The sequence below is a fragment of the Lemur catta genome, chromosome 15 (genome assembly GCF_020740605.2).
Source record: "Lemur catta isolate mLemCat1 chromosome 15, mLemCat1.pri, whole genome shotgun sequence".
In the NCBI taxonomy this organism is placed as follows: Eukaryota; Metazoa; Chordata; class Mammalia; order Primates; family Lemuridae; genus Lemur; species Lemur catta.
The window spans coordinates 44,980,346-45,005,659 of record NC_059142.1 but is presented as its reverse complement, the minus strand read 5'-3'; the positions used below and the strand labels follow the sequence as shown (position 1 = coordinate 45,005,659).

At 46.6% G+C, this 25,314-nt stretch overlaps 1 protein-coding gene across 14 annotated transcripts in view; it reads left to right on the top strand.

The window, feature by feature from the left end:
• The first annotated feature begins 21,521 nt into the window (after positions 1–21,521).
• BPTF (bromodomain PHD finger transcription factor) overlaps positions 21,522–25,314 on the top strand; it is a 121,432-nt gene continuing 117,639 nt past the window's right edge. For all 14 annotated transcript variants that reach the window (XM_045525857.1, XM_045525853.1, XM_045525850.1 and 11 more), the window contains exon 1: positions 21,522–22,352. In XM_045525857.1, coding sequence (XP_045381813.1) covers positions 21,725–22,352 — 628 coding nt within the window. In that variant the 5' untranslated portion in view covers positions 21,522–21,724. The remainder of the gene's footprint in view (positions 22,353–25,314) is intronic.

Here is a 25,314-nt window from a genome sequence, read left to right as displayed (position 1 = left end):
TCAGGCAATCATTCTGGCACCTTTCCAGCTCTGCTTAGGAGGTCAGCTGCCCGGAAAACCTGGAAAGCAAGGCTGGCATTTCCCTAAGCAAAGGTTATTTTGCAAGATGAGTAGGTAACAACGTGGGCAAATGCTCATGACATAATGTTAGGGAAAAAGCAGGCTATGTGATTACTAGTCCATACAAAAGTCCATAGAAAAATATATCAGAAAGGTAACAGGGATTGTTAGGTGCTGGGATAGGATTTTTTCCAGTTATTTTCCAAATTTTTTATGATGTCCTTTTTAAAATTATAATCATGAAGACTATGTAAAAACAGGAATCATGCTTTATTTGTTTGGGGTTTTTTTTTAGAAACTGATGTTTATTTTCCATCAACCTTATTCCTATTTCCTGTTTAAGAGCCTGTGAAAGAACAGCTTGAGAGCACTCAGTGGTGGCTCCTACCCCTGCGGCCGCCTGAGCCCTGCTTCAGCAGGGGGACCTGCATGACTTCAGAGCAGTCTGCAGCTCAGGCTGGCAGCAGGGAACTCTGGATCCGGCGCAGTCCATTCGCCCTGAAGTTCCACCGCCTTCTCTGCAGTGGCCTGCTCTTCCTTCTCAATCTCTTTAGGATCCCCATAGAAGGAGAGATTGGGCATGACCTCCTGTGGGGGCCCAGGCGAGATGTGCAGAACTTCCCTGACAGCATCCAACACACATCCCCGTGTGAGCTCCCTTGTTGCATGGATGGTGACATCCACATGGCACAGAGGAGAATCTGTGTGACACAGGGCAATGGTAGGCAAGTTACATAAGACACCTCCAGGAGAGGCTGCCTGGATCCGGTTCATGACGTTTCCAGGAGTGAAGCGACCAGCCATGGGAGAGGCTCCCGGGGCAGCAGCAAACTTCAGCACAGTCCACTGGCCGGTATTCCCGGAGGATGGGACACTGACATCAGCCGGGCACTCAGTGGCAGCAATGGCACGAGCTGCCAGCAGAAGCTTCTCCCAAGTCCTCTTCTGATTTACGAGGCCGATGCATGACGTGTCCTTTTGTAGATGTGCTGTTCCATTTAGAAGTCAGGGTTGGGGCCACCTACAGGAGTTCCTGCTGCAAGGAATTTGAGGGCATTTTCCTTCATTCGCAGGACCTCAAGGATGAGAACCCAGGACAATGCTGTTTGGCCCCCTCTCTGGATGGCACGGAAAGCCACAAAATGTTTATGGGTCAGTTATGAGTTTGCTCTTTTAAGCAGCATATGTAATGGAATACAAATGATTGTAATTAAGAGCACAGTGCATGGCTGGTACATGGTAGGTGCTCAATAAATGCTTGAATAAGAATTAATAGGAGTGACTGTGTGACCATGGAAATAGTGCTAGGATAGTGTGGTTAGGATGTAGTGTTTTATTTGTTCAAAATTTGCTTTAATGTTACATTGGCTTCCAAAACCATCAAGAAACTACAAGACCTTACTAAAGGCCAATTTGCTCAGATTCTTTGTACATTAGACTATGAAACAAGATTCTTAGCAGAAAATAAGCCAATGGAGGCCAACCACACTGTCTTTGTACTCCAAGATGGTGCTCTAGCTCACCTGTTCAGAGGCACAGACGTTGTGTGGAGGGACTCCCCTGGGCTCCACGTTCTCTCAGATTCACTCTGTCCCCAAGCAGAAGCTTCCATGACACGCTGGGTCAGAACAAGAGCCTGGACCTATAATCTTTCTTCTCCTCTTTTTTTCTTTTTTCTTTTTTTTTTGAGACAGGGTCTTGCTCTGTTGCCCAGGCTAGAGGGCAGTGGTATCATCATAGCTCACAGCAACCTCAAACTCCCGGGCCCAAGCCATCCTTCTGCCTCAACCTCCTGAGTAGCTGGGACTATAGGTATGCACCTCCATGCTTGGCTCAGTTTTTTAATTTTCTGTAGAGACGCAGTCTCATTCTGTTGCCCAGGCTGGTCTTGAACTCCTGGGCTCAAACATTCCTCCTACCTTGGCCTCCCAAAGTGCTGGGGTTACAGGAGTGAGCAAGTGTCCTCAGCCTTATAATCTTTCTTCTGAGTAGAGCTAATGGGGTATCTGGGGACTGAGACCAGGGTCCTGGCCTCATTAGCTTAGACACTTTAGACTGTTTTAGAGGAGACCGAGTGGTCTTGTGGAGGATTGTCACAGAGGCCCCTGACAGAGAGCAGGCATTGTCTGGGCTGCGTGGCCCACATGGAGTCCCAGCCAGGGATGGGGAACCCAGAGCCCTGGGGCCCCATGTGGCCTTCTGGGTCCTTGAGCGTGGCCTTTTGATTGAATCCAAATCTTAGAGTACAAATCATTTTAGTAAAGGTGCCCAGGGGAACCTGGCTCAGAAAAGCTGAGTGGCACGATGGTGTCAGATCAGCAGGGGTCACGGTGGCGGGGGAGCAGGGCAGAATAAGTGTCACCAGAGGGAGGGCAAGGCAAGTAGCAGGTCCCCATCCAGGACTGGCCATGTCTAGCAGATGAGACAAGGCTTCGTGGTGCTGTGCATGGCTTCGAGCAGTGGCAGTGGCAGGAAGTGGCTTAAGGGGTATGAATCCCTCCCATAATCCCCATCGTTCTGCCCACCCTGCAAGCCACCTCAAGTAAATGCGTTGTCTTTCCCAGACAGCTTTCAAGACAAGCTAGGCCCCAGCTCCCCCAGCCGTTTGCTGCTCCCAAATCCCTGCTAAAGGGAAGTTTCCGAGGGTCCCTGGCCTCAGGGAAAGCTCTGGGAGAGAAAAGTTTCGTTGTTCTAGAAACCTTACATTTGAGAAAGGTTACCCATTCTCTCTGGCCTCGATTTCCCGTTGGTAAGTGAAGATAATGTTACCTCTGATTCTCAGGGTTACTGAGAGAGCCAAGTCAAAGAAGTGTGTATTTCGTCGATTCTAAGACACTCGTTTTTTTTCACATTATCTCTGAAATGGAGATGCTCGTTACATCCAATGGCCTCTTATATTCAATGTATATATAGAACCAACACTTTTCTGTGACTTCGCCAACTGCCCACCAGTGCCCTCCAATGCTGCCCGGTGCCAGAGCGCAGCCGACCAGGCAGCAGAAATGGGGGCAGCCTCTTGGGCTATAGTGGTCCCTCCAACCCCCAACCCTCCGTCAGGTTCTAACACTCATCTCGCCTGAATCCACCTGACAGAGGGAGACACCCCCAGAGCAATGCCTGGGAAGATGGTGCAGTCGAGAATGGCTGGTGTCCTGTCCCAGACCATGGTGACATCCATCCATGCTGACACCAAGTGAAACCCAAGTGCACTGGTTAGCCTGGATTTAACCTTGGAGTTCTGAACTCCGACCTGCCTCCACCACAAACCCACGTGCTCCCCCTGCTTGCACATGCTCTGGATAGGCATCTGCTAGCCTGATTTTGGACTTCAAATGCCTGGATTACTAAACCCATGCATCTTTTCCCTGCTAGTTCAGTGTGTATCTGTCCCAGCTCCTTATCTCCTTTCTCCTTGCCCAGCTGCCCATGCAGCTATACGCATCCCAAGAATCTTAACCTCAGGAGAAACCAGCTTTCTTCCAGACGGCCCTGTTCTAGCCACAGCGCTCTCTGCTGCCCCCACCTCCTGCCTTCAGCCCTCTCTCCACTCTGGCAGTAGAAGTACACGCCAAGGTTTCAACAGGTGTCTCTCAGCATTGTGGACAGGGGAATTCATTGGTTGCAAAACATTTAGCATTCCTGGCCTCAGCCCACAAAATGCCATTGTGCCCCCAGTCATTGGGACAATCAAAGACAAGAGAAACCACCCCCTCACAGTTCCAGTTGCCCTGGAAGGGAACATTACTGCCCCTGCTTGAGAATCTCCAGAACAAAGAGAAACCATAATTGTAATGTGACATTAAAGAATACCCTTCCAAAGGCAGGAAAGAGCTACTTAGGGATGGTGTTCTGATGTAACTTCTCTCTTCTGGAGGAGTCTGCAGCGTTCCTCACCCTGCTCTCTGCCTAGAGGCCAATCTATGTGGACGACACAAGGGGGCTCCACCGTTCCCAATCTCTGATCAGAGGGAATGCAGGTAAGAGATGACGGGGGAAGGGAGAGTGAGACTGGGGTCATTTATTCCCTAAGAGGTCACCTTGGCCTAGGAGTCCTCCACTGAAGGGTCCTCACAGGGCAACCTCCTCTACACGGCTCTCTCGGGTTCTGGGACCCTCCTTCCCTCCTCTTGTCCCTTCAGTCCAGGGGCAGTAACAGCTCCACTGTTACCAGCCCCAGGGATGCTGGGCTATTCCTCGTACAGATACTCCGTTTATCAAACCCTCCTTCTTGCATTATTCTAATTTGAGTGTGCCATCTGTTTCCTGTTGGAACCCAAGCGCCGTGGTGTTCTGCGACACACCATTCTGGAGCTACAAATGGGGTCACGTGAAGATTAACTGTATTGTTTGGGTTCCCACTTCCACCTGCTGACAAGGAAGGATCTCCAGCTCCCTCAAAGTCTGATCCTCCCCAGAGGGCGGAGCACATATGTTCACCAACAAGCTCCGACTTCTCCCTGGAGGCGTCTGCCATTTCTCCTGCCCTTGGCACTTGCTGCCTGTGCACATGTGAGATCACATCTTGCCATCTGTCTAACGCCCATAGTCAGGACACTGTCATACAGTCACTACCATTTCCACAAAACACCCGATCACTGTCCCCATTGGGTGCCACCACGTCCGTGGTATTATAGGTCAGGGTTGTTCCAGAGAGACAGATGTATTGTAAGGAATTGGGGACTGGCAAGTTTGAGATCTGTAGGGCAGGCCAGGCTGGAAACTCTTGGGCAAGAATTGATGCCACAATCCACTGACGAATTTCTCCTTCCTCGGGGAAACCTTGGTTCTGTTCTTAAAGCCTTGCAACTGGTTGGATGATAATTTCCTTTATTTGCACGCTATTGCAGGTGTTAATCATATCTACCAAATACCTTCACAGCAACGCTTAGATTGGGTTTGATTAAATAACCAGGTACTGTTACACCAAGTGTTACATCGAGTGGTCCCGAGGACAAACCGAGCGGCACACAGAGAGTCACAGAATCAAGGTTTATTCGCCGGCGGGCTCAGAGGGGTCTTGCCACCAAATTCTGAGCCCCGCCTACCCAATTTTTCCCATTTTTATTAAGTTGGGGTGATCCAAGGGGTGGGGTCTCAGGTGACTAATGCCTGCCAGGTAATAGGTTAGGTTAGTTGCTGCACCAGGTAATAGGTTTAGTGTTATGCTGATGTGCCAGGTGCTAGGTTAGTATTATGCTGATGCGGGTCTTCCGTGAGGGGTGGGGGTCTCAGGTGGCTGCTGTGCTAAATAATAGATGGGGATTTTCCTTATCAGTACTGCAGCCTAGCCAAGCTGACATGGAACTAACTATCCCAGGTGGGCACCTCCCATGTTGATGAACAGAAGGCAAAGCTGCCCTGTGTTCTCTGGCAAACCCAGCGGGCTGATGTTGTGCTGTCTTCCCTGGTATGTCCATATAGAAGTGGGGTGCAAAGTCACTGTCCCAACTGTACCAACATATTTTGTTGTTCTTCAGCAAGTGTTACAGCGAGTGGTCCCGAGGACAAACCGAGGGGCACACGGAGAGTCAGAGTATCAAGGTTTATTCACCGGTGGGCTCAGAGGGGTCTTGCCACCAAATTCTGAGCCCTGTCTACCCAATTTTTCCCATTTTTATTAAGTTGGGGTGATCCAAGGGGAGGGGTCTCAGGTGACTAATGCCCACCAGGTAATAGGTTTAGTATTATGCTGATGTGCCAGGTAATAGATTAGTTGATGGGCCAGGTGTTAGGTTAGTATTATGCTGATGCAGGTCTTCCGTGAGGGGTAGGGGTCTCAGGTGGCTGATGGGGGTTTTCCTTATCATTGTCACATAAAGTGAAAGGGAACAACATTGCATCTGGGACTATATCTTATAGAGCATGTACTAAAAATAACTCTTCCAGATTTTGTTCATACTTAGCCTGGGACTGAGACAGTTCAGGCCAGGGACACTGGGTCCCAGATGACCGGCTCAAGGACTGTACCTACACTCTGTCACCTGGGGCTTATTCTTGTACCAAGTTTGTCTGCCTGAAGCTGTCCTCCCTTAGGATGCATTCCTTCCCAGGGACAACTTGTCCCGAAGGCAACTAGAAGCCAGCAGGCCCAGCTGCCCCGCATTCCAGCACTGCAGGGGTGTGGGCACCCCTGGGAACCCGGGCACACCAAACACAAAGGGAAGGGGAAGCTGGAAAGGAACTGCAAGTCAAAGCACCTCAAATAAAGCAAGACTTTTGGAAAAGCAGGAACCGATGAGCATTTTTAATCAGAAAAGAAATAATAATGCTGACAAAAGGGGATATGCAACAATCTAGAAAGAATTTTGTGACAAAGTGGCAAACGCTAAAGAGGACCCAAAACTATCAAAGCAGGCTGGAAAGAAAGAGCAGAATTGGTGCAAAATAGCAATGAATCAATGGTGTTGACCTATTTCCCCAGCAGGAATCTTCTTGGGAGCTTGTGTGTACCTTCTCTCTCGAGGTGAATGTATTTCTTCCCCTCTGCCTCACGGCTTAAGTGTTTAAGGAGGGTCCCACCCTAGGCTTGCCCTGGGTCTTATTTCTCAGGGCTTGCTATTAGGACCCAAATATCTCCCTTCCTCACCTCCCAGAAATGCAGCCTACCCCACAAAATAACCCTCTCACCAGGAATCCTCACTCAATAGAGAAGCATTAGAACCACTACATTTAAAAACAGGTATAAAAAGATGTATAATTAAGAACTTGTGAGTCATATATCTCACATACATAATTATTTGCTTTTCTGGAAGGAACCTCAAAGAACTATTTGCCTTTAGGAAAAGGGAAAGGTGGTAGGAAAAAAGATTTTACTTTTCACTTAGCTTTTATCTGTAACCTTTGGTTTTTAAATCTGTATGTACATTGAATTGATACATATGAGAGAGAGATGGGGTCTTGCTCTGTCGCCCAGGCTGGAGTGCAGTGGGGTCATCATTGTTCACTGCGCCTGAAACTCCGGGGCTCAAGCGATCCTCCCACCTCAGCCTCCCAAAGTGCTGGGATTACAGGTGTGAGCCCCTGCACCTGGCCTACATTGAATTTCTTTTTTTTTTTTTATTTCAGCTCATCATGGGGGTACATAAGTTCAGGTTATATACATTGTCCATGTCCCGCCCATCCCCCTGAGTCAGAGCCTCAAGCGTATCCATTCTCCAGACAGTGCGCCTGGCACTCACCATGTAGTCATACCTCCATCCCCTCCCCCACTACATTGAATTTCTTAAAGTGTAAAACCAAGATGCCCTAACATAATTGAATGTAGTTAATTTCATTTCATTCACTTACTTTAATTTAGTACTTACTGTATTCGAAATGCTTGTGATAACTCTCTAAGAAGAAAAAGTAAGATACACAGGAGTTGGGAAGAAAGAAGTACCCGTATCATTTTGGCAGCCAATTTGTTTATATTCTGGCAAATCAACCTGAAGACGACTTGAGTGCAACCACGGGCTCAGCACGGTTTCAGGTTATGAGAGTCACTTGAACTACTATGAACGAGTGAAAGACAACAGGAAAATCCAATGAGGAGAAAAAGGTTTCCTGGACAATAGTAAATAAAAATCAGCCAGGAAACATTTAGGAACTAACTTCGCTTTGGACACTGTAACGGGAACTACACAGTCAAGGTTGTTGCTTAGGAATTAGAAGTAAAATACCACACCCACAGGGCCCAAGCCCGTGGCCAGAGATAAGAACTTAGAGGCATCTTTCATCACAGACTGGGCTTCCCTCCTTCCCTCCACTTCCTTTAAGTTTGTGGGCAAATGCCTGAACTGTTCATTTAAAGTGACCTACATCCTATTCCCTTACTCCCTTACATATACAGCTAGTTGCCATCCGCAGTCTCTCTCTCTCTTTCTCTCTCTCTGCCTGACTCTTCATTCCTGGCTCCTGTGACCTGGGGACAGAGGACTGCCCTCCTGATTCATGGCGCTCTCTGTGCTCAGGATCTGTAATCTTTGCACTGATTTCCTGTTGTGCTGGTGTATTGAATCTGCGCCTGCCATCATGAAGAACCAGGGGCCACCCTAGGCTGGGCTTTCCCCAGGACACCTCGAAGAACACAAGTCCGGGCTCCCAGTGCCAGAGTGGTGGTCAGGCAGGCATAAACGGGACACGGGTCAGACAAGAACCACAGGGTGTTTGCCAGGATAAATGAGTTTCTCCTGTGAGCGACCCCTGGTCACAAGTTGGACAACTTGGCAATATGCTGTCCACCGGGTAAAAGAAGTATCCCATGGAAAGCACCCTGGAAACACCCACGCCCAGCTCCCCTTCATTTCCTGTGGGAGCAGGGCTGCTAACTGCTCTGGTACTGGGCCCCCAATTTAGCTGGGGGAATCTCAAAACAGACACATGGGAGCTATTCAATAAAATGAATATTGCTCAAAGGAGGAATAATTTAGCCATTACAAACCAATACTGATTGGAAAGATTAGGTATGGAAGTCCGGCCTTAATTCTTGAAGTAATATAGAGCCACATGGTTTTAATCATTTTATATTCATTAACTCATTTAATCCTTATTTTAAAATTCTTGCGGTAGGTACGAGGGATCTTCAAAAAGTTTATGGAAAATGCATATTATGAAAAAACTATGCATGGAGTTCAAACTTTTTTTGCGCCAAGATAAACTCACACTAACTTATTATGACCTATCTAAACAATATCTAGTTTGAGGCACTCAGAAGAAGAAGGCATCAGTTTGAAAAAAGCTCCTATCAGAGCAACATAAATTCTCCTAAAATTGAAGCAAGAACAAACATCAAATTTGTGGTGAAGCTTGGGTGGAAGAATGGTGAAATCATCGATGCTTTACAAAAAGTTTATGGGGACTTCACCCCAAAGAAATCAGCAGCTTGCAAATTGATAACTTGTTTAAAGAAGGGATGAAACAATGTTGAAGATGAAGCCCAGGGCAGACCAGCTACATCCATTTGTGAGGAAAACATTAATCTTGTTTGTGCTCTAATGGGAAAGGACTGACAATTAATAGCAGAAATAATAGCCAGCACCATAGACATCTCAATTTGTTCGGCCTACACAATTCGGACTGAAAAATTGAAGTTGAGCAAACTTTCTACTCGATGGGTGCCCAAACCACTGTGCCCAGATAAGCTGCAGACTTTGTTTCCTGATCTTAAAAAATCTTTAAAGGACACTCTTTTTTTTTTCTTTCAGTTAAAATAATGTGTAGAAAAGACTGCATTGACATGGTAATTGGGGTATCCACCAACTCAGACATTTATCATTTCTTTGTGTTAGGAACATTCTAGTTCCACTCTTCATTATTCTAACTTATTGTTGATTATAGTCGCTTTGCTGTGCTATCAAATACTGTTCATTTTATCTAACTATATTTTTGCACCCATTAACCATCCCCACTTTATCTCTCCCTCACCACTACCCCTCCCAGCCTCTGGTAACCATCATTCTACTGTCTCCATGAGATCAATTGTTTTAATATTGAGCTCCCACAGATGAATAAGAACATGCGAGATTTGTCTTTCTATGCTTGGCTTATTTCACTTAACATTATGTTCTCCAGTTCCATCCAAGTTGTTGCCAATGGCAAGATTTCATTCTTTTTTATGGATATATAATATTTTGCTGTGTATATGTACCATAATTTCTTTATTGATTTGTTGATGGACACTTAGGTTGATTTCAAATCTTGGCTATTGTAAATAGTGTTGCAGTAATCATGGGAGTGCAGGTATCTTTTTCCATATACTGAATTCGCTTCTTTTAGATATATACCTAGTAGGATTGCTGGGTCATATGGTAGTTCTTATTTTTTTTTTTTTTTTGAAACAGGGTCTCTGTCATCCCGGCTAAAGTGCAGTGGCATCAGCCTAGCTCACAGCAACCTCAAACTCCTGGGCTCAAGCAATCCTCCCACCTCTGCCTCCTGAGTACCTGGGACTACAGGCTCCCGGCCACCACACCCAACTACTTATTCTATTTTTAATAGAGAGAGGGTCTCACTCTTGCTTAGGCTGGTCTTGAACTCCTGGCCTCAAGTGATCCTCCCATCTCAGCCTCCCAAAATCCTAGGATTGCAGGCGTGAGCCACCACGCCCCTTTAGGACCATTGCTGTCCATCCTCAGCCAGAGTACCTGTGACTCAAGGACTGATGGATTTGGGGGAGCATCTAAGACCACAAGGCCACCAAAAGTCCCCTTGGACCATGTTCAGGGTTTTGAAAGATCCGCAGCGGCATGCTCAGTAGTGTCCTGTCCGAGCCCAGCACTGATGTGCAGGTTCCTACTGCCAGGACACTGATGGCTGTTCTGGTGGAGGAGGATCCTATGTGTTCTTCAGCTTTGGGTGGGCTTTAGATCTCAGCCAGCTAGACGGTGGCCTTGCAGCAACAAAGCTGGCACACCTGCCACGTTCTCAGGCCATGGTGCTTTGTACATGGGGCTTTCCTGCCATCCCCTGCATTCTGGCAGGATCTCTGCTGGACAGCTGTGGCTGCTCAGCTCACAAATGTGGGAAGCAAACTCTCTGAAGACTTGGAGGAGGCATGAGCTGAGTTGTGTGTGCTCCAGGCACTTCTGGCTGTCAGGGGATGGGGGATCCTCCTCCCTCAAGGCCACTTAGATCTCGAGCAATTCTGTCTTTATCACAAGGTCACTGACGTTAGTCATCCCGGGTTTCTTGATGGGGAGTTGCAGAGGAGGACATCACTTAGGCCGGGGACTTCTTGAGACAGGCTGGAAGGGTTGGCCTTGAGAATGTAAGGCTAGGCTGATTTGGGGGAGATCAAGGACAAGTGAGAAACAATGAGTCCTTAATCCCTGACACGAAACACACAGTGAAGCTGGTAGCAGGGAAATCACATCTCTTTTCTGAGGTCACTTGGGCCGAACAGGGTGGAAGAGTAGAGGGCTGACCATCCAGATTCTTGAGTCCCAAGGAACCCTAGATTCTAGAATTGCTTGGAGGGGAGGGTGTCTCCCAACCCAGGAGCCCAGACCTTTTGCCTGTGTCTTGAGGATGAGCTGCCAGAAAAGAACACAGCCCACATCAGTCTGGCTCACAAAACTACACTTCTGGGGATTGGCCTGGAGGTGGCGCCCCCGCTATCGGTCTGGAAACGCTGGACCAAAACTCGGGCCAGTCTGGCAAATGGATAAGGAGGCCACCCAGTGAAAGAGGATGCCAAAGCTCAGAAGGCTGGCCTGGACCCTTTCATCAAGCCCTGGAAGAGAGCGGGGGCATTGCCCAAGCCTAATAGCACTGCCATGTCTTCAAACTGCCCAAGACTTTATCTCAAAATCTGTTTTTAACGTCCATCCCCAGAACCACAGTGACCTGAGTTTTAAATACTACACCCGATTTCTTCATAAAACATTCCAGATCCAACCTTCTCCCCAAATCTTTCCACGACACAGCTTAAAAACTCTTCTGATCAAAATGTACTTGGAGTGTTTATAGGGCAAAGATACATCTGACATCTTTAATAAAAGGATTGCAGGCAGGGCTAGATTGAGGAGCTGGCAGTGCTTTTGCCACCCCAGGTCCTGTAGCCTGGCCAGCCCCCTCCTCAGCTATGTCGTGCTCCCTTCAGAGGAGGGGTCAGGTAGGTGGCAGAGCTGCAGGGGGTCTGAGGGATTCTGTTCATTCATTTCCGGGCCACTGCTCTGGCCAAGGGATTCGATCTGTGCAAACAGGCTGAGGCACGTCTTCAAGACTGCCTTGTGTCCCCTGCCTCCGTGATCAGGTCTGGTTTTCTGGGCATGACAGAAGTTGGAGAATCAGTCAAGCCAGGTACAGTCCTGGGTAGTGATTGCTTTAAGGCTACAGTAGCCCTGGCTGAGGGCAGAGCCTATGAAATTAGATCCAGCCTAGCCATGCCTGTTCTTGAGGGCAAGCTACTGGGTGTAGGTGTGTGTGTGTTTTCCCAGCACAGGCCAAAGCAGATCCATTTCTTCCAGTCTCACTCTGTGTTAGGGTTCTCTGGAGAGACAGAACCAATAGGCGATGGATAGATAGATGACAGGGGATTTATTAAAGGGATTGGCTTGAGTGATTATGGAGGCTGACAAGTCCTGCAACAGGCCCTCTGCAAACTGGAGACTCTGGGATGCTGGTAGCACGGCTCATTCCAAGTCTGAATGCTTCAGAAACAGGGAAGCTGGTGGTGTAACTCTCAGTCCTAGGCCACAGGCCTGAGAACCTTGGGGCTACTAGGGCAGTCCTAGAGTTTAAAGAATGGGGAGCCTGGAATTATTGTCCATGGACAGGAGAGAAAGAATGTGTCCCAGCTATGGCAGACAGCTTGACATATTTGCTTTTTCTCTGTTTTGTTTTGTTTTTTAATAGAGATAGGGGTCTTACTGTGTTGCCCAGGCTGGAATACAGTGGCGTGATCATAGCTCACTGCAGCCTCAAAGCCCTGGGCTCTAGTGATCCTCCTGCCTCAGCCTCCCAAGTAACTAGGACAACAGGCAGGTACCACCATGCCTGGCTAATTTCTAAATTTTTTGTAGAGACAGGGTCTCACTATGTTGTCCATGCTGATCTGAAACTCCTGGGCTCAACTGATCCTCCTGTCTCAGCCTCTAAGTAGCAAGGACTATGGATTATAAACATGTGCCACCACGCCCAGCTATATATATATTTTTTTTTCTAATTTTTTGTAGAGGTGGGTCTTGCTATGTTGCCCAGGCTGGTCTTGTACTCCTGGCCTCAAGCCATCCTCCTGTCTCGGCCTCCCAAAGTGCTGGGATTACAGGTGTGGCCCATCACACCCAGGCTTCTCTGTTTTTTTTCTCTCTAGGCACCCCGCAGATTGATGGTGCCCGTCCACATTGAGGGTGTCTCTTCCCCGTCTATTGCACTAACACATGTTAACCTCCTCTGGAAACACCCTCCCAGACACACCCCGAAATAATGCTTTATCAGGTTTCTGGGCATTTCTTAATCAAGTGGACATCTAAAATTAATCACTACACAATCCATGGATACATTATCCCAGCCAAGATGTGAGAAGTTTTTCCCCCCAGCCCCTTATTTATTTTAGGAAAAAGAAAATCTTATAAGCCTTCAGCATCCCCGGGCAAATGCATTGTATGTTTTAGTTAGCACCTTCCCTTCCCCTTTATAAAAAAGGTCATTCTTTTTACGATCAAGCTAACATCCATTCGCTTTTGAGTCATGCAAATAAATGTTTAATAAAATTCGAAATCTCCTAAGACATTAGCTTTATAGCTTCCTGGCTGAGAAAATAACATTTGTGAGGGTGAGAAGATAATGAAATGGCTGCAATGACTCGAGGTAGCTTTAGTCGATCAGGAAATAAAAATATTCTGTCCCTCTATTGCTCAGCGAGAATGACCCATTAGGAAGACTAAGTGGGGCTTTGAAAATCCGCGCTGGCTTCACTTCCTACTAGCCAGGCCCATTCAGGGAGCAGCGAGGGCCAAAAGGAGTACGATGGAAAAAAAAGATTAGGTGTAACTTCCCCCCTGGAAACAAAATCTGGTTTCCACCACCAGCCAGCGGGGCTGCAAGTCCTTCAATGGAACGTCTGTAGTGGGGAGGCTCGGCGGCGGCTCAGTTCGAGTCACTGTCCTGACCTGCTGGGATAAAGCGACATCGGGTGTGGTTAAAGGCTGGCAGCTGCTTTTAGGTGGGTGTTTCCAGGGATTTCAGAGGACTCAAGAATGAAGGAATAAAAATCACTGAATAGTGGAAGGCATAAAGACGTTGTTTTCAGGCAAAGCCACACTAGCTTGAAATGTGTGTCTCTCCCCAGTTTGTGTTATTCTTCCCATTTCGGTTATGATGATTTTTTTTAAATCCTTTTATTCTCTTCTCTCAGAACGAGGGGAGTAATTGATTTCCTTATCAAGATGCCAGGCGGTACCTTTTCCACGGCTTTGGGGGGGTGCACAGCAAACCTGAAACCATTGTCAGGCCGCTGCGGCTTCCAGCTATAATCGTTTCTGTCATCAGGTAAGCCCGCTGGCATCTGTTTTTAAAATTTTATTGTTAAGCGTTGTCCTTTGCTGGTTAAAGAAATGCTAATGTTCTTTACTTTGTGATTGTGTTAGCCAGAAAAAAAGGCTTTTTAACAATGACAAAAATAAAACTTGTTAGATCATTTTTAATGGTAATAAATTGGTTCCTGAAGATTTGATTAAAGAGAAAGCTAAGTCAATCTAAGCAGAGTCCAAATGAGGTAGAAAGGCCATAAAGGGGGTAAAAAAGGCAGTTGTGGAACCATAGACGCAGTAAAAGAAAAATTTTGAAAGTGTAAAAATAAAAAAAAAAACCCAAATCACTAATGCATCTTTCATATTTTTCCCAGAGAGATACAGCTATAGATACAGAGGTAGCTATACATAGGTAAGTCTGTGTATCTATACATGTTCCAAAAAGGACTAGACATCTTACCAATTGATAATAGTTCAACTGGGAGTAACTTTCTTGCTGAAAGGGCAAGGGGAACTGAAGAAAGAAGACTTAAAGTATATCTATAATTGTTCCCTATTCCAAATACAACATTTTTTTTTTTTTTTTGAGACAGGGTCTTGCTCTGTTGCCCAGGCCGGAGTGCAGTGGCACGCTCATAGATACCTCACTGCAGCCTGCAGCCTGGAACTCCTGGGCTCAAGTGATCCTTCTGGCTCAGTCTCCAGAGTAGCTAGGATTACAGGTGTGTGCCACCATGCCCGGCCCATAAGTTATTTATTAATTTTTATTGAGATATACCAAAAAATTCACCCTTTTAAATAAGTCTGCAATTCAGTGGGTTTTAGTATTCACAAGATAGTACAACCGTTACTGCTATCTAATTCCAGAACATTTTCATCACCCCAGAAAGAAGTCCCGGAATTATTGGCAGTCACTCCCCATTTCCCCTCTCCCATCTCCTGGCAACCCTTTGTATACTTCTGTCTCTATGAATTTGCCTATTCTGGACAGCTCGTATAAATAACAATATGTGATTCCAGAGAAGAGGCCTTTTGTCTCTGGCTTCTTGCACTAGTATATATTTTTTTAAAACCGTGGTAAAATACACGTAACATAAAATTTACCATCTTAACCCTTTTTAAGTGCACAATTCAGTAGTGTTAAGTATATTCACATTGTTGTACAATCTTCAGAACTTAGTCTTCTTCCCAAAGGGCGACTGTGTCCCCGTTAAACACGAACTCCTCATTCTCCCCTTCCCCCAGCCCATGGCGACCACCATTCTACTCTCTGTCTCCATCCACATTGCAGCATGTGTCAGAATTTCCTTTTAATGCTGAGTGACATGTACCCCCCAGTGCCTTGTGTTAAATAACCTAATGTGTATAATTTCATTTAGTACTTAAAACAGTCCTATTCAGTAAGTTCGATTTTTATGTTCATTTCACAGATTAAAAAAACTAAGGCTCAGAGAGGTAAAAAATTATGCAAATCACACTATTATGTGGTATCCCTGTGACCGGGACTGAATCCAGACCTGATACCAGAGTATTTATATTGGACTATACCATGCTACCTTCTATGCACTTCTCAGTGTTCTAGTAATAAAACAATAAATCATAATAAAATCACAATAATTATTATTTCCACTAACCTTTATTAAATGTTTACAAGGTTTCAGGCACCATGGTTTGTCTGCGTTATTTCATGTAATCCTCATTTCATTATGAGGTGGGTACTATAATCAGTCCCATTTTACAAATGAAAGGACCAAAGTCAAGAAATCTGCCCAGGATCACAGAGTTGCCCCAACACATTCAGTGTTCTTGTTGTTTCCCAAGCATAAGGGCTGCACTTTGTTCAGAACGTTCTTCTGCAGCTCTTCATGCAGCCTGCTTCTTGAAAGATCAAGTTTGATCTCAAATGTCACCTCCTTACAGAAGCCTTCCCTCTCCACTTCATCCAAAGTAGCATTGTGCACCTACCAGCATGCAATAGGCACTCAATAAATATTTGTTGAGTAAGTGAGGACATCCCATCGCCATTCCCACCCTCCAAACTTGCTGTCCGCATTCCCCAAGTCCAGAAGGGCTTGCCTGCCTGGCTCAAGTCTTCCCCGACTCCGGAGGGTGCAACCTTCTTTGAGTACGTCTAAGACTGTTAGCCCTCATGCGTCCAGCAGTTCCAGACTCCTTAATCAGGAAATAATCCTTCCCTGCACACTCGACCAATTCAGTTCTCCTTTTGTACATTCAACAAACAAATTTCTCTTGAGTCTCTGTCATGCTAGATGTGCTGGAAGGAGATGAATAAGATGCAGTTCTACCCTCCGCTTGTAGGTGGAATGGGTCTGTAAACAAGCAATTTCAACACAGTGGGAGAGATGCAAAAGACAGACACACGTGGTCACTTGGACGGCACACATACCCCAAAATAAAGAGATGCATGTACAAGGCTCAGCAGAGCAAAACCAGGCAAAAGATGATGTGGCTACGAACAAATCAAAATTCACCATCAACATATTCTGAAAGGTGTGCAGTGGTGCTGACTTCAAATTCTGGCTCCATCATGCACTAGGTATCTGACCTTGGGAAAATTACATAAGCTCTGAGCTCCAGTTTCTACCTAGGGAAAATAATACCTATGCAGAGTGTTATTGTGAGAATTAAATGAAGTAATGTCTGTAAGTTCCTTGGCACTGCTTCCGGCACATACTATACACAAATGGCACTTTCACATTACTATTGAAGAAAAAAATCTTGAATACAGAAAAAAAATCTTTTAGCACAAAGATGTATTTATAGTAGGAAAATTTCTGAAACACACTAAAAGTCGTCTTGATGGAATGTTATGCAGCTGTTAAATTGTGAAAATGTTTGGCAGAGTCATAGATCCAAAAAGCACTAGATAAAATTGTATATCTGGCGGGATCTTGGCTATGTAAATATATCCCCAAAGTCCCTGGGCCTCTCCAGCCTGTGGGTTTATGTGAGGTCACATTAGCCTTATACCCAAATTTCACTGCCTCATTGCCCCCACCTGCTGTAACAGACCACCTCTAGAGAGGCCCAGGGGGCCCCAGAGAATAGTTAGAGCATGTGCCCCACCCCCTCAAGTATTCATAAAATGTTTGATGGGCACAGCCACCCTTTTGCCAAGCCTTTGCCCCATAAAGGACACCTCTCTGTGGGGTGACCAAACACCTGGTCTGCCTGGGACTGAGGAGTTTCCTGGGATGTGGGACTGTCAGTGCTAAAAGTGGGAAAACTCTTGGCAAATGGGGATAAGTTGGTCGCTCTGTCTCACTGGGCAAGGTACAGCCAAAACTGCACAAGTTTTAGATCCCCAAATGGGGTGGTTTGTTTTATCCGCTGGAACCAAGCTATATTCCTCCCAATATAGGGACTGGTGGGCTGCCCAAAGGACTGGGCAACCAGAATATTTATCTTTGAATTCAGGGGACTTTTATCCCGGCTACCAGGGAAGTCAGAATACTAGTCAAAAGGTTGCCTGAGAAACAGATAATCAGAGCACAGGTCTAGACAACAGATGCTGGTTTGGGAAACCTGAGCACATTGGGTGGCAACTGGAGGCATCGTGAGAGTGGACTAGATGGTCCAGGAGACCTGCAAATAGGATGGAAGCCTCAGGAGAATGACATTTGAGCCAATGGGTAGAGGCAAATGAGTCCACAAAAGAAAGTGAGGGAGTCCAAGCTGCAGTGCAAGGTGCTCTGCCAATTGGTCCTCATGGCCAGTGTATCCAGCGGTGCTCTGTATATGGCCACATCTGGGATCCTATCCAGAGCCTGTGACAAGCCAAAAAAGTATCACTATGGTTGTGCTTAGGGTTTTGGAACAAAGCTTTGGTCTCTTTGACTAATAACTATTCTTTCTGGAAACTGCTCTCACTTTGCTCCTGGGCCCTGGCAAAGATTGAAAGCCAGGTGACCACATACCTGTGCGGCTTATCATTAATTACCTGCTCATTAGCCATAAAGTGGCCAGTAACACTTCCGTCCCCAAAGGACGTGGTACATATAAAAGCAGGCCCGAGCAGGTCCGGGAAAAGCACAGGAGCGCGACTCCAAGTGTTTACTCCCATTCCACTGTCAGCCTTCCCTCAATTCACAACCATGGCCTTATGAACTCCCATGGCCAGGTGACTAAGGAAGACAACATTTGAGCTCGGTTCGAGGATGGTATCAGCTGGAAGTGGGCTGCTAAGGTATGACAGTTGCACTTCAAAGTGGTATTAAAGGACAGTGGCAAAAGGAAATCATCCCACAGGATAGAGTTTGAGTTGTACTCTCTCGGTCCTTTCTACCATGAGAAAGACTATCATTTCATGGGCCAGATGGTCATGAACTCAGACTGGTGATAAGGAGGTTTGGGAGAGAGGATGTAGATGAACCTTTCAGAATAGGCCTAGAGGGCTGGGTGCGGAGGCTCACGCCTGTAATCCTAGCACTCTGGGAGGCCGAGGCAGGAGGATCGCTTGAGGTCAGGAGTTCGAGACCAGCCTGAGCAGGAGGGAGACCCCGTCTCTACTTAAAATAGAAAGAAATGATCTGGACAGCTAAAAATATATATAGAAAAAATTAGTCAGGCATGGTGGACTACATGCCTGTAGTCCCAGCTACTCGGGAGGCTGAGGCAGAAGGATTGCTTGAGCCCAGGAGTTTGAGGTTGCTGTGAGCTAGGCTGATGCCATGGCACTCTAGCCTGGGCAACAGAGCAAGACTCTGTCTCAAAAAAAACAAAACAAACAAAAAAACCCAAACAAATGAAAAAACAAAACAAAACAGAACAGGCCTAGAGAGTATTTGTGTCCCGTATGAATATTTATCCAAATATCCTCACTGCTAAGGAAGCTTTAATAAGCAAGTGGACAACAAGAGCCACTTCTTGGATGTGAGTCAAGCCAGTACCTGCCTATTAAGGTCGTGACAAAATGGCCAGGGGTCTGGGAGTGAGGTTATGAGGGCTTCATCGTGGGCTTCCCCTCACTAGGCTGACCAGGTGATTGCTACTGCTAAGTGCCCATGTTGGAAGGAATTATTAGAATGGATTCTTTTTACCAGGGTGGGGACAGTGAGTCAGCCTCAGTAGGAAGAGGTTTCTACTGAATTTGGATCTGCTCTTCCCATCAGTAATGCTTTTACTATTATCACCCTACATGGGTTTACTGAACACCTAATTCACCATGATAGTATCTTATACATCAAATCACCTGACCAAGGAACTAACCTTACAATGAAGGAAGGACTGACCTCCCATTAGATTCACCAGCCTGTTGTACACCCCAACAACCAGAAGCAGCTGGCTTAATAGAATAGAAGGATGGCCTATGGCTGCGGTCCCCAACCCCCAGGTGGCAGACCAGTACCTGTTCGTGGCCTATTAGGGACCGGGCTGCAGAGTTCCAAATTGTCTTTCATGAAACCGGTCCCTGGTGCCAAAAAGGTTGGGGACCGCTGGCCTATAGAACACATGGCTACCGAGCCAGATGGAAGGCAACAGCCTGAGAGTTCAGATTCCATTTATACGCGGAATCAGCAATTCTGGAGTTATCCATATCCTTCTCATGAGTTCCTTTTCTGGTTAAATGAGCAGAGTCAGTTCGTTCTTTCTTTTCTTTTCTTTTCCTTCTTTCTTCCTTCCTTCCTTCCTTTTCTTTCCTTGCTTCCTTCCTTCCTTCCTTCCTCTTTCTCCCTTCCTTCCTTTTTTTGAAACAGAGTCTTGCTCTGTAGCCCTGCGGAGAGTGCCCTGGCATCATCATAGCTCACTGCAACCTCAAACTCCTGAGCTCAAGCCATCCTCCTGCCTCAGCCTCCCAAGTAGCTGGGACTGCAGGCATGTACCACCACGCCCAACTAATTTTTCTATTTTTGGTAGAGACAGGGTCTGGCTCTGGCTCAGGGTCAGGCTCGTTCCCAACTCCTGACCTCAGGCAATCCTCCTGCCTTAGGTTCCCAAAGTGTCAGGATTACAGGAGTGAGCCACCACGCCCAGATCAATCTGTAGTGTTTTTTAAAAAATTGACTTATCTCACTGCGTGATCTCAGAAATGGGAAAAAAAGAAAAGAAAAAATTGACTTAGTTGCCAACATTTAAAAGTCAAAAGATTTCATATGAAATCCACATTTCTACCTTCTCTTGAAAATTTTGAAGATCTGGCAATTTTAGGCCTGCATTCCCATAGCTGCCCTTTTTAAACAAAACATGGGCACTTCTGTTTGCCAAAGTCCTCACCTTGCCCACTTTATTTACTGTCATTACTTTCATTACTTACCTAGTCACTGTAGGCATATATAAGTTTGCCATCCTTGGTGCTCAACCAAATTGTATTGAATAAATTAATTGGCCAATTCGTGCTTGAATTTTAATTTTCATTTCACATATGTGTTCCATTTCCCTAACTAGATTGTAATAAGCCATTTGGCAGAGGGGATCCTGTTAACTGTTTTTCTTTAAATAATTTTTTGGTTGTCACATATTTCAATACATGTTCATATATGTTTATAAAACCTTTCTCTTATCTGCAGAGCTGACCTTGACCACTCTGGGGTGAGTCCCTCTGATTCGGTCTGGGGGGTGCCTGAAATTTCATCATCATGCTTCCTTCTCTGGGCTGAGACCCAGGTGATTTGTCAGGTAAAGAAATTAAGACTTTTTCTCCAATAATACAAACATACTGTGAAGTAGGTTTTAGGCAGGATGCCATCTTTTCTACTGCAAAGGAAAGATAGGCAAGTTCTTGCCAAAGTGGTCCAGTTCCTAGCTGGGACTTTGAGAAAGGTCATGGGAGATTAGAATGTACAAGTGGTTGCGTTCTGGAGTTTATCCGAGGCTTTCTGGGTGGGGATTCTATGCAATAAGCCTCAGAATGACCCTCTCTACGGGTCTGGCGGCCCAGGGCGTGGTTCCTGGCACAATCTCCTAGCACTTGTCATTGGGGTCAATTTCAGGACTCTAGAACCAAGCTTCGGAGTTTCCGAATTCTGGGGGCTCGTCTTACGGTCCCCCAGTTAATCTCCCTATGTCGCTGGCGCTGCCCAGTGCTCTGGGTTGCTGGGGTCGCCCCCTTCCGCGACACCCTCCCGGGCTCTTTCAGCCTCAGTTTCCCTAAGGGGGCAAGTGGAGGATATCTGGGGGCTCCCCTGTCCTCCTCCCCGAGCCGGACCAGGGAAGACGCCGGGAGGAGGCCCGGCCGAGTTCGGGGTCCAGCCGGGGCTCCGCGGAGGCGTGGGTCTCCCGCGGCCCTTGACCCAGGGCATTTCCCAAGTGGGGCGCCCCTCCGCCCCGCGCCACCAGCGCCAGCGGTCCATCAACGCTGCCAAGCGCCAAGCGCCGAGCCCAGGCGCCCCCGGCGCCCCGGGCTCCCCGCCCCCGACTCGGCGCTCCCGCGCTCCCCCTAGCGGCCGCCGCGCCGCCTCGCTCCGTCCCAGGCTCGTCGGCGGCGCAGCTCACGTGACCGCGCTCCGGGCCTGCGGCCGCTGTCGGTTCCCCCAGTCACCGAGCGAGAGGGAAGAAACAAGATGGCGGCTGAAGGCGATCCGGAGTGGGGCCCCAGCAATTCGGATTGAGCCTTCTCCCTCCACCCGCTTCCGCCGGCCGGGCCCCTCCCGCCCGGCCCCGCGGGCCTCCCCACCCGGCCCCGGCGCCCCCCACCGCCCCCCTGCGCCCGCCCCTCCCCCCTCCGCTTTCCCTTCTCCCCCCGCCTCGGCTCCAACATGAGGGGCCGGCGGGGCAGGCCGCCCAAGCAGCCCGCAGCTCCCGCTGCGGAGCGCTGCGCCCCGGCCCCGCCGCCGCCGCCGCCGCCGCCGCCCACGTCCGGACCCATCGGGGGGCTGCGCTCGCGGCACCGTGGCAGCAGCCGGGGCAGGTGGGCCGCCGCCCAGGCTGAGGTGGCGCCCAAGACGCGGCTGAGCTCGCCCAGGGGGGGCAGCAGTAGCCGAAGGAAGCCGCCGCCGCCGCCGCCGCCGGCGGCCCCCCCCAGCACCAGCGCCCCGGGCCGGGGGGGGCGAGGAGGCGGGGGCGGCAGGACGGGGGGAGGGGGCGGCGGCGGCCACCTGGCCCGGACCACCCCGGCCCGCAGGGCCGTCAACAAAGTGGTGTACGATGACCACGAGAGCGAGGAGGAGGAGGAAGAGGAGGACATGGTCTCCGAGGAGGAGGAGGAGGACGACGACGGCGACGCCGAGGAGACCCAGGATTCTGAGGACGACGAGGAAGATGAGATGGAGGAGGACGACGATGATTCCGATTATCCGGAGGAGATGGAAGACGACGACGACGACGACGCCAGTTACTGCACGGAAAGCAGCTTCAGGAGCCATAGCACCTACAGCAGCACTCCAGGTACCCACCCAGCCCAGTTGCTGCAGACTCCTTCCCCACCTCCTCTACCCTCCCCCCTTGCTCACTCCCTCTGGAGTGCTGTGCATCCCGCTCCGATCTCCCCCCAACCCCGCCTCCCCCCCAAACAGAGGGGAAATGCGACGGCACATCAAGTGGCAAAACACTAGCTTTACAAGAGGAAAGAGGCGCATTGTTCAAAATGGAGATTGCATTGTTGCAGTTTGCAGGCCACACACTCCTCTCTTTCTCCCCCCCATCCCCTCTTTTTTCTCTTCAAAATTTGTGCCAGTGCAGTGTCTCCACCGGGCAGGATTGAAACTTTGGCACACACATATCCATTGCATTCATTTTTCTCCCCTTGTTTTGGTGTGGTTTTTTGGAATGAAAGAAGCCCCTTGTTTTGCAAATCTCTTTGCATTTCTAATGTGGTTTGTTTTGGATTTTTATTATGTATCTCTTATTTAAAAGAGAATTAAAGATTTCGACAGCCTGTGACACACAAACACATAAAACATGCTTCTCTTCACACCCCTAGCTGTGTGGTATAAAAATTGTGTTAAGGAAATGGATCAGTTGAGTTAGTAGGGTAGCCTCATCTGGTCCTGTGTTTTTGTTTTTATTCTTCGAGCGCTAATGGGCTCGTGCAACAGTTGCTGGTCAATGGCTGATTAAAAAGCAAAGCAGAACACCAAAACAAAACGAAATTTGGTAATTGATCCGATTCAAAATCATTTTGGTTAAGTCCAAAATAAAAGTACAAAACACCAGGAACGTGCGTCTTGACAGATTTCATCCCTTTGCTTTGCTTTGGAAATGCAGTTTCGTGTCACCTGTTGCGGAAGATGTGTAGTTGATCATCTAGACATAATTGTACGAAGATGAACTTTCGGACCCACTTCTAAGTCACACAGCAGAAGTATCAGATGTATTACAAAATGAGTTTTTGTTTTCATTCTATTTCTGAGGAAAAAGGCCTCCCTGAATCTGTAATGAATTTCTCCATGGTAACTCCTCTCCTGTTTTCTCACAGAAAGTTTCTCTAGGCTGGTGCTGAGATGCATTTTGTTAAACACACACACCCCCCTACAGTTGCTGCTTTGTATTAAATACGTAGTTGCGGTTTACTAAATTGTGAAAATAACATAACTGTAACAACCACTTAAAAGACTTTTCCTTTATATTTTTGTTAATCCGGGTTAACTAAGATAGAATCTGGTTTTAAAAGCATTTACAAACTAAAGTTTATGGGGAAATATTTATGAGGACATACTACTTTTTCTTGAAAAAGATGTCATGTCATTTTTAGAGAGACTAGGTAGTAGAAGTAGTTAAATTTAAGAGTTTCCATTTTTTAATAAATGCTTAAATACTTAATTGGGGAAGTAGTGTAGGTATTAAACCAGTTGTAAACCCATTTAGATTGTCCTAACATCAAGTGAAAAGGGGTGATTTCTTTTACCTGACAGTAAAATTAGTTACCTGTCTTGTCTGTGGAAGGCTGTCAGGAGAATGAAGGGGATGAATCAAGTGTCAAGTATTTACATTTTGCATGTAGAAGGGACCACATGTTAGTTGTTGCCAACTTAATTTTAGTACATTTTTTTATAGTAATAGTTTTTACCTTAGGAAATCACATGTTGGTCTTCTTTGTATCTAATTGCTAGGAATTGACACAGTGAGACTGAATTATTTACACTGTTGGAGGAAGGTTTTTCTGGTTAGACAGAGCTAAGACATTTTGACATGGCAGTTCAGCTAACTTTAAGTCCCATTTGAAGGCTTAGCAAATAGTATTTAGGATTGATGGCTATGCATGTATTGAATTAAATTACAGTTTGTGACTAGGCTTCCTTTTTTAAAAAAAAATACTTTGTATGTGATAATTCAGTGACATTTTGTTTTTCTTAATGATGCTCGTAGCCCACCTTGTGTATACTTGTCCTAGCCTTATATGAATTTATTGACTAATTAGGGATACGTTTTGATCTTTTCCCCCTGCAGCTCCTAACAGTGTTTTGCACATAGCAGGTGTTCATCAAAGATTGGTTGGATAAACTATTGTTAGTAGGTGAGAACTTGTAATAAATGAAGTTTTGGTAATTCTACAGTAGGTGCCAAAACTTCTAAATATTTTGGATTTAGGAAACTAAAAATTGATCTAATTAGGGTTTAATATACAATTTGACCAGTGAATGTTTTTAATAGCAGAGTTACTCTGTTTGAGCTGGTATTTCATACTGCTTGCCAGGCATTTTCCTTTCTTTAGTGGCTGTGGTGTTAACTTGGACATTTTACCTTTTGAAAGACATTATTTCTTAAGGTTATAGTAAAATGAACATGACATTTTGTGTTCTGAACTTTTAGAATATGTCCACTTGCCTGGAATGAGTAACAATGCATGACAGTGAGTTGTTCAGGCTAAGTATTAGTTTCATTAGTTTTATTGTCTGTACTTCCTGGGAGGAAGGCTGTCAGGTGAATGTGTGTATGTGTGTATGCTTTAGAAGAAAAAAGTTTTAGGACTTGGTTTAAGGTAGCCCAAGAGCACATAAAGAAATATAATTGGTGGATTTGAATCCTGTTGTACTATCAAGGCAAAAAGAGAAATTTACATTCTTGGTAATTTAGAATAATTTGATTTATTTTTGTAGTTTAGAATGTTGGCTTAAGTACTGATGTGTTAGGTTCTAGTGTAAGAAAGAACTCATTCATCTATTCATCTGGTGAGTACTTTGTAGGTAATATAGCTGTTGATGATGCAAAGACGTTGGTTGACATTATGAAAGTCATAGATTTTTAAAAGTTAATTCATTAGAGATTAAGTGTTTTCCTTTTATGGAGAAACATTTTTAATGGGTACCTAAGGTAGTCACATGATAAGAACTGTAGGGATGACAACTTATTAATACAAAGTTGAAACATCTAGTTTTGCTTAAGTTGGAAGCATTTGACTAAATAAAGC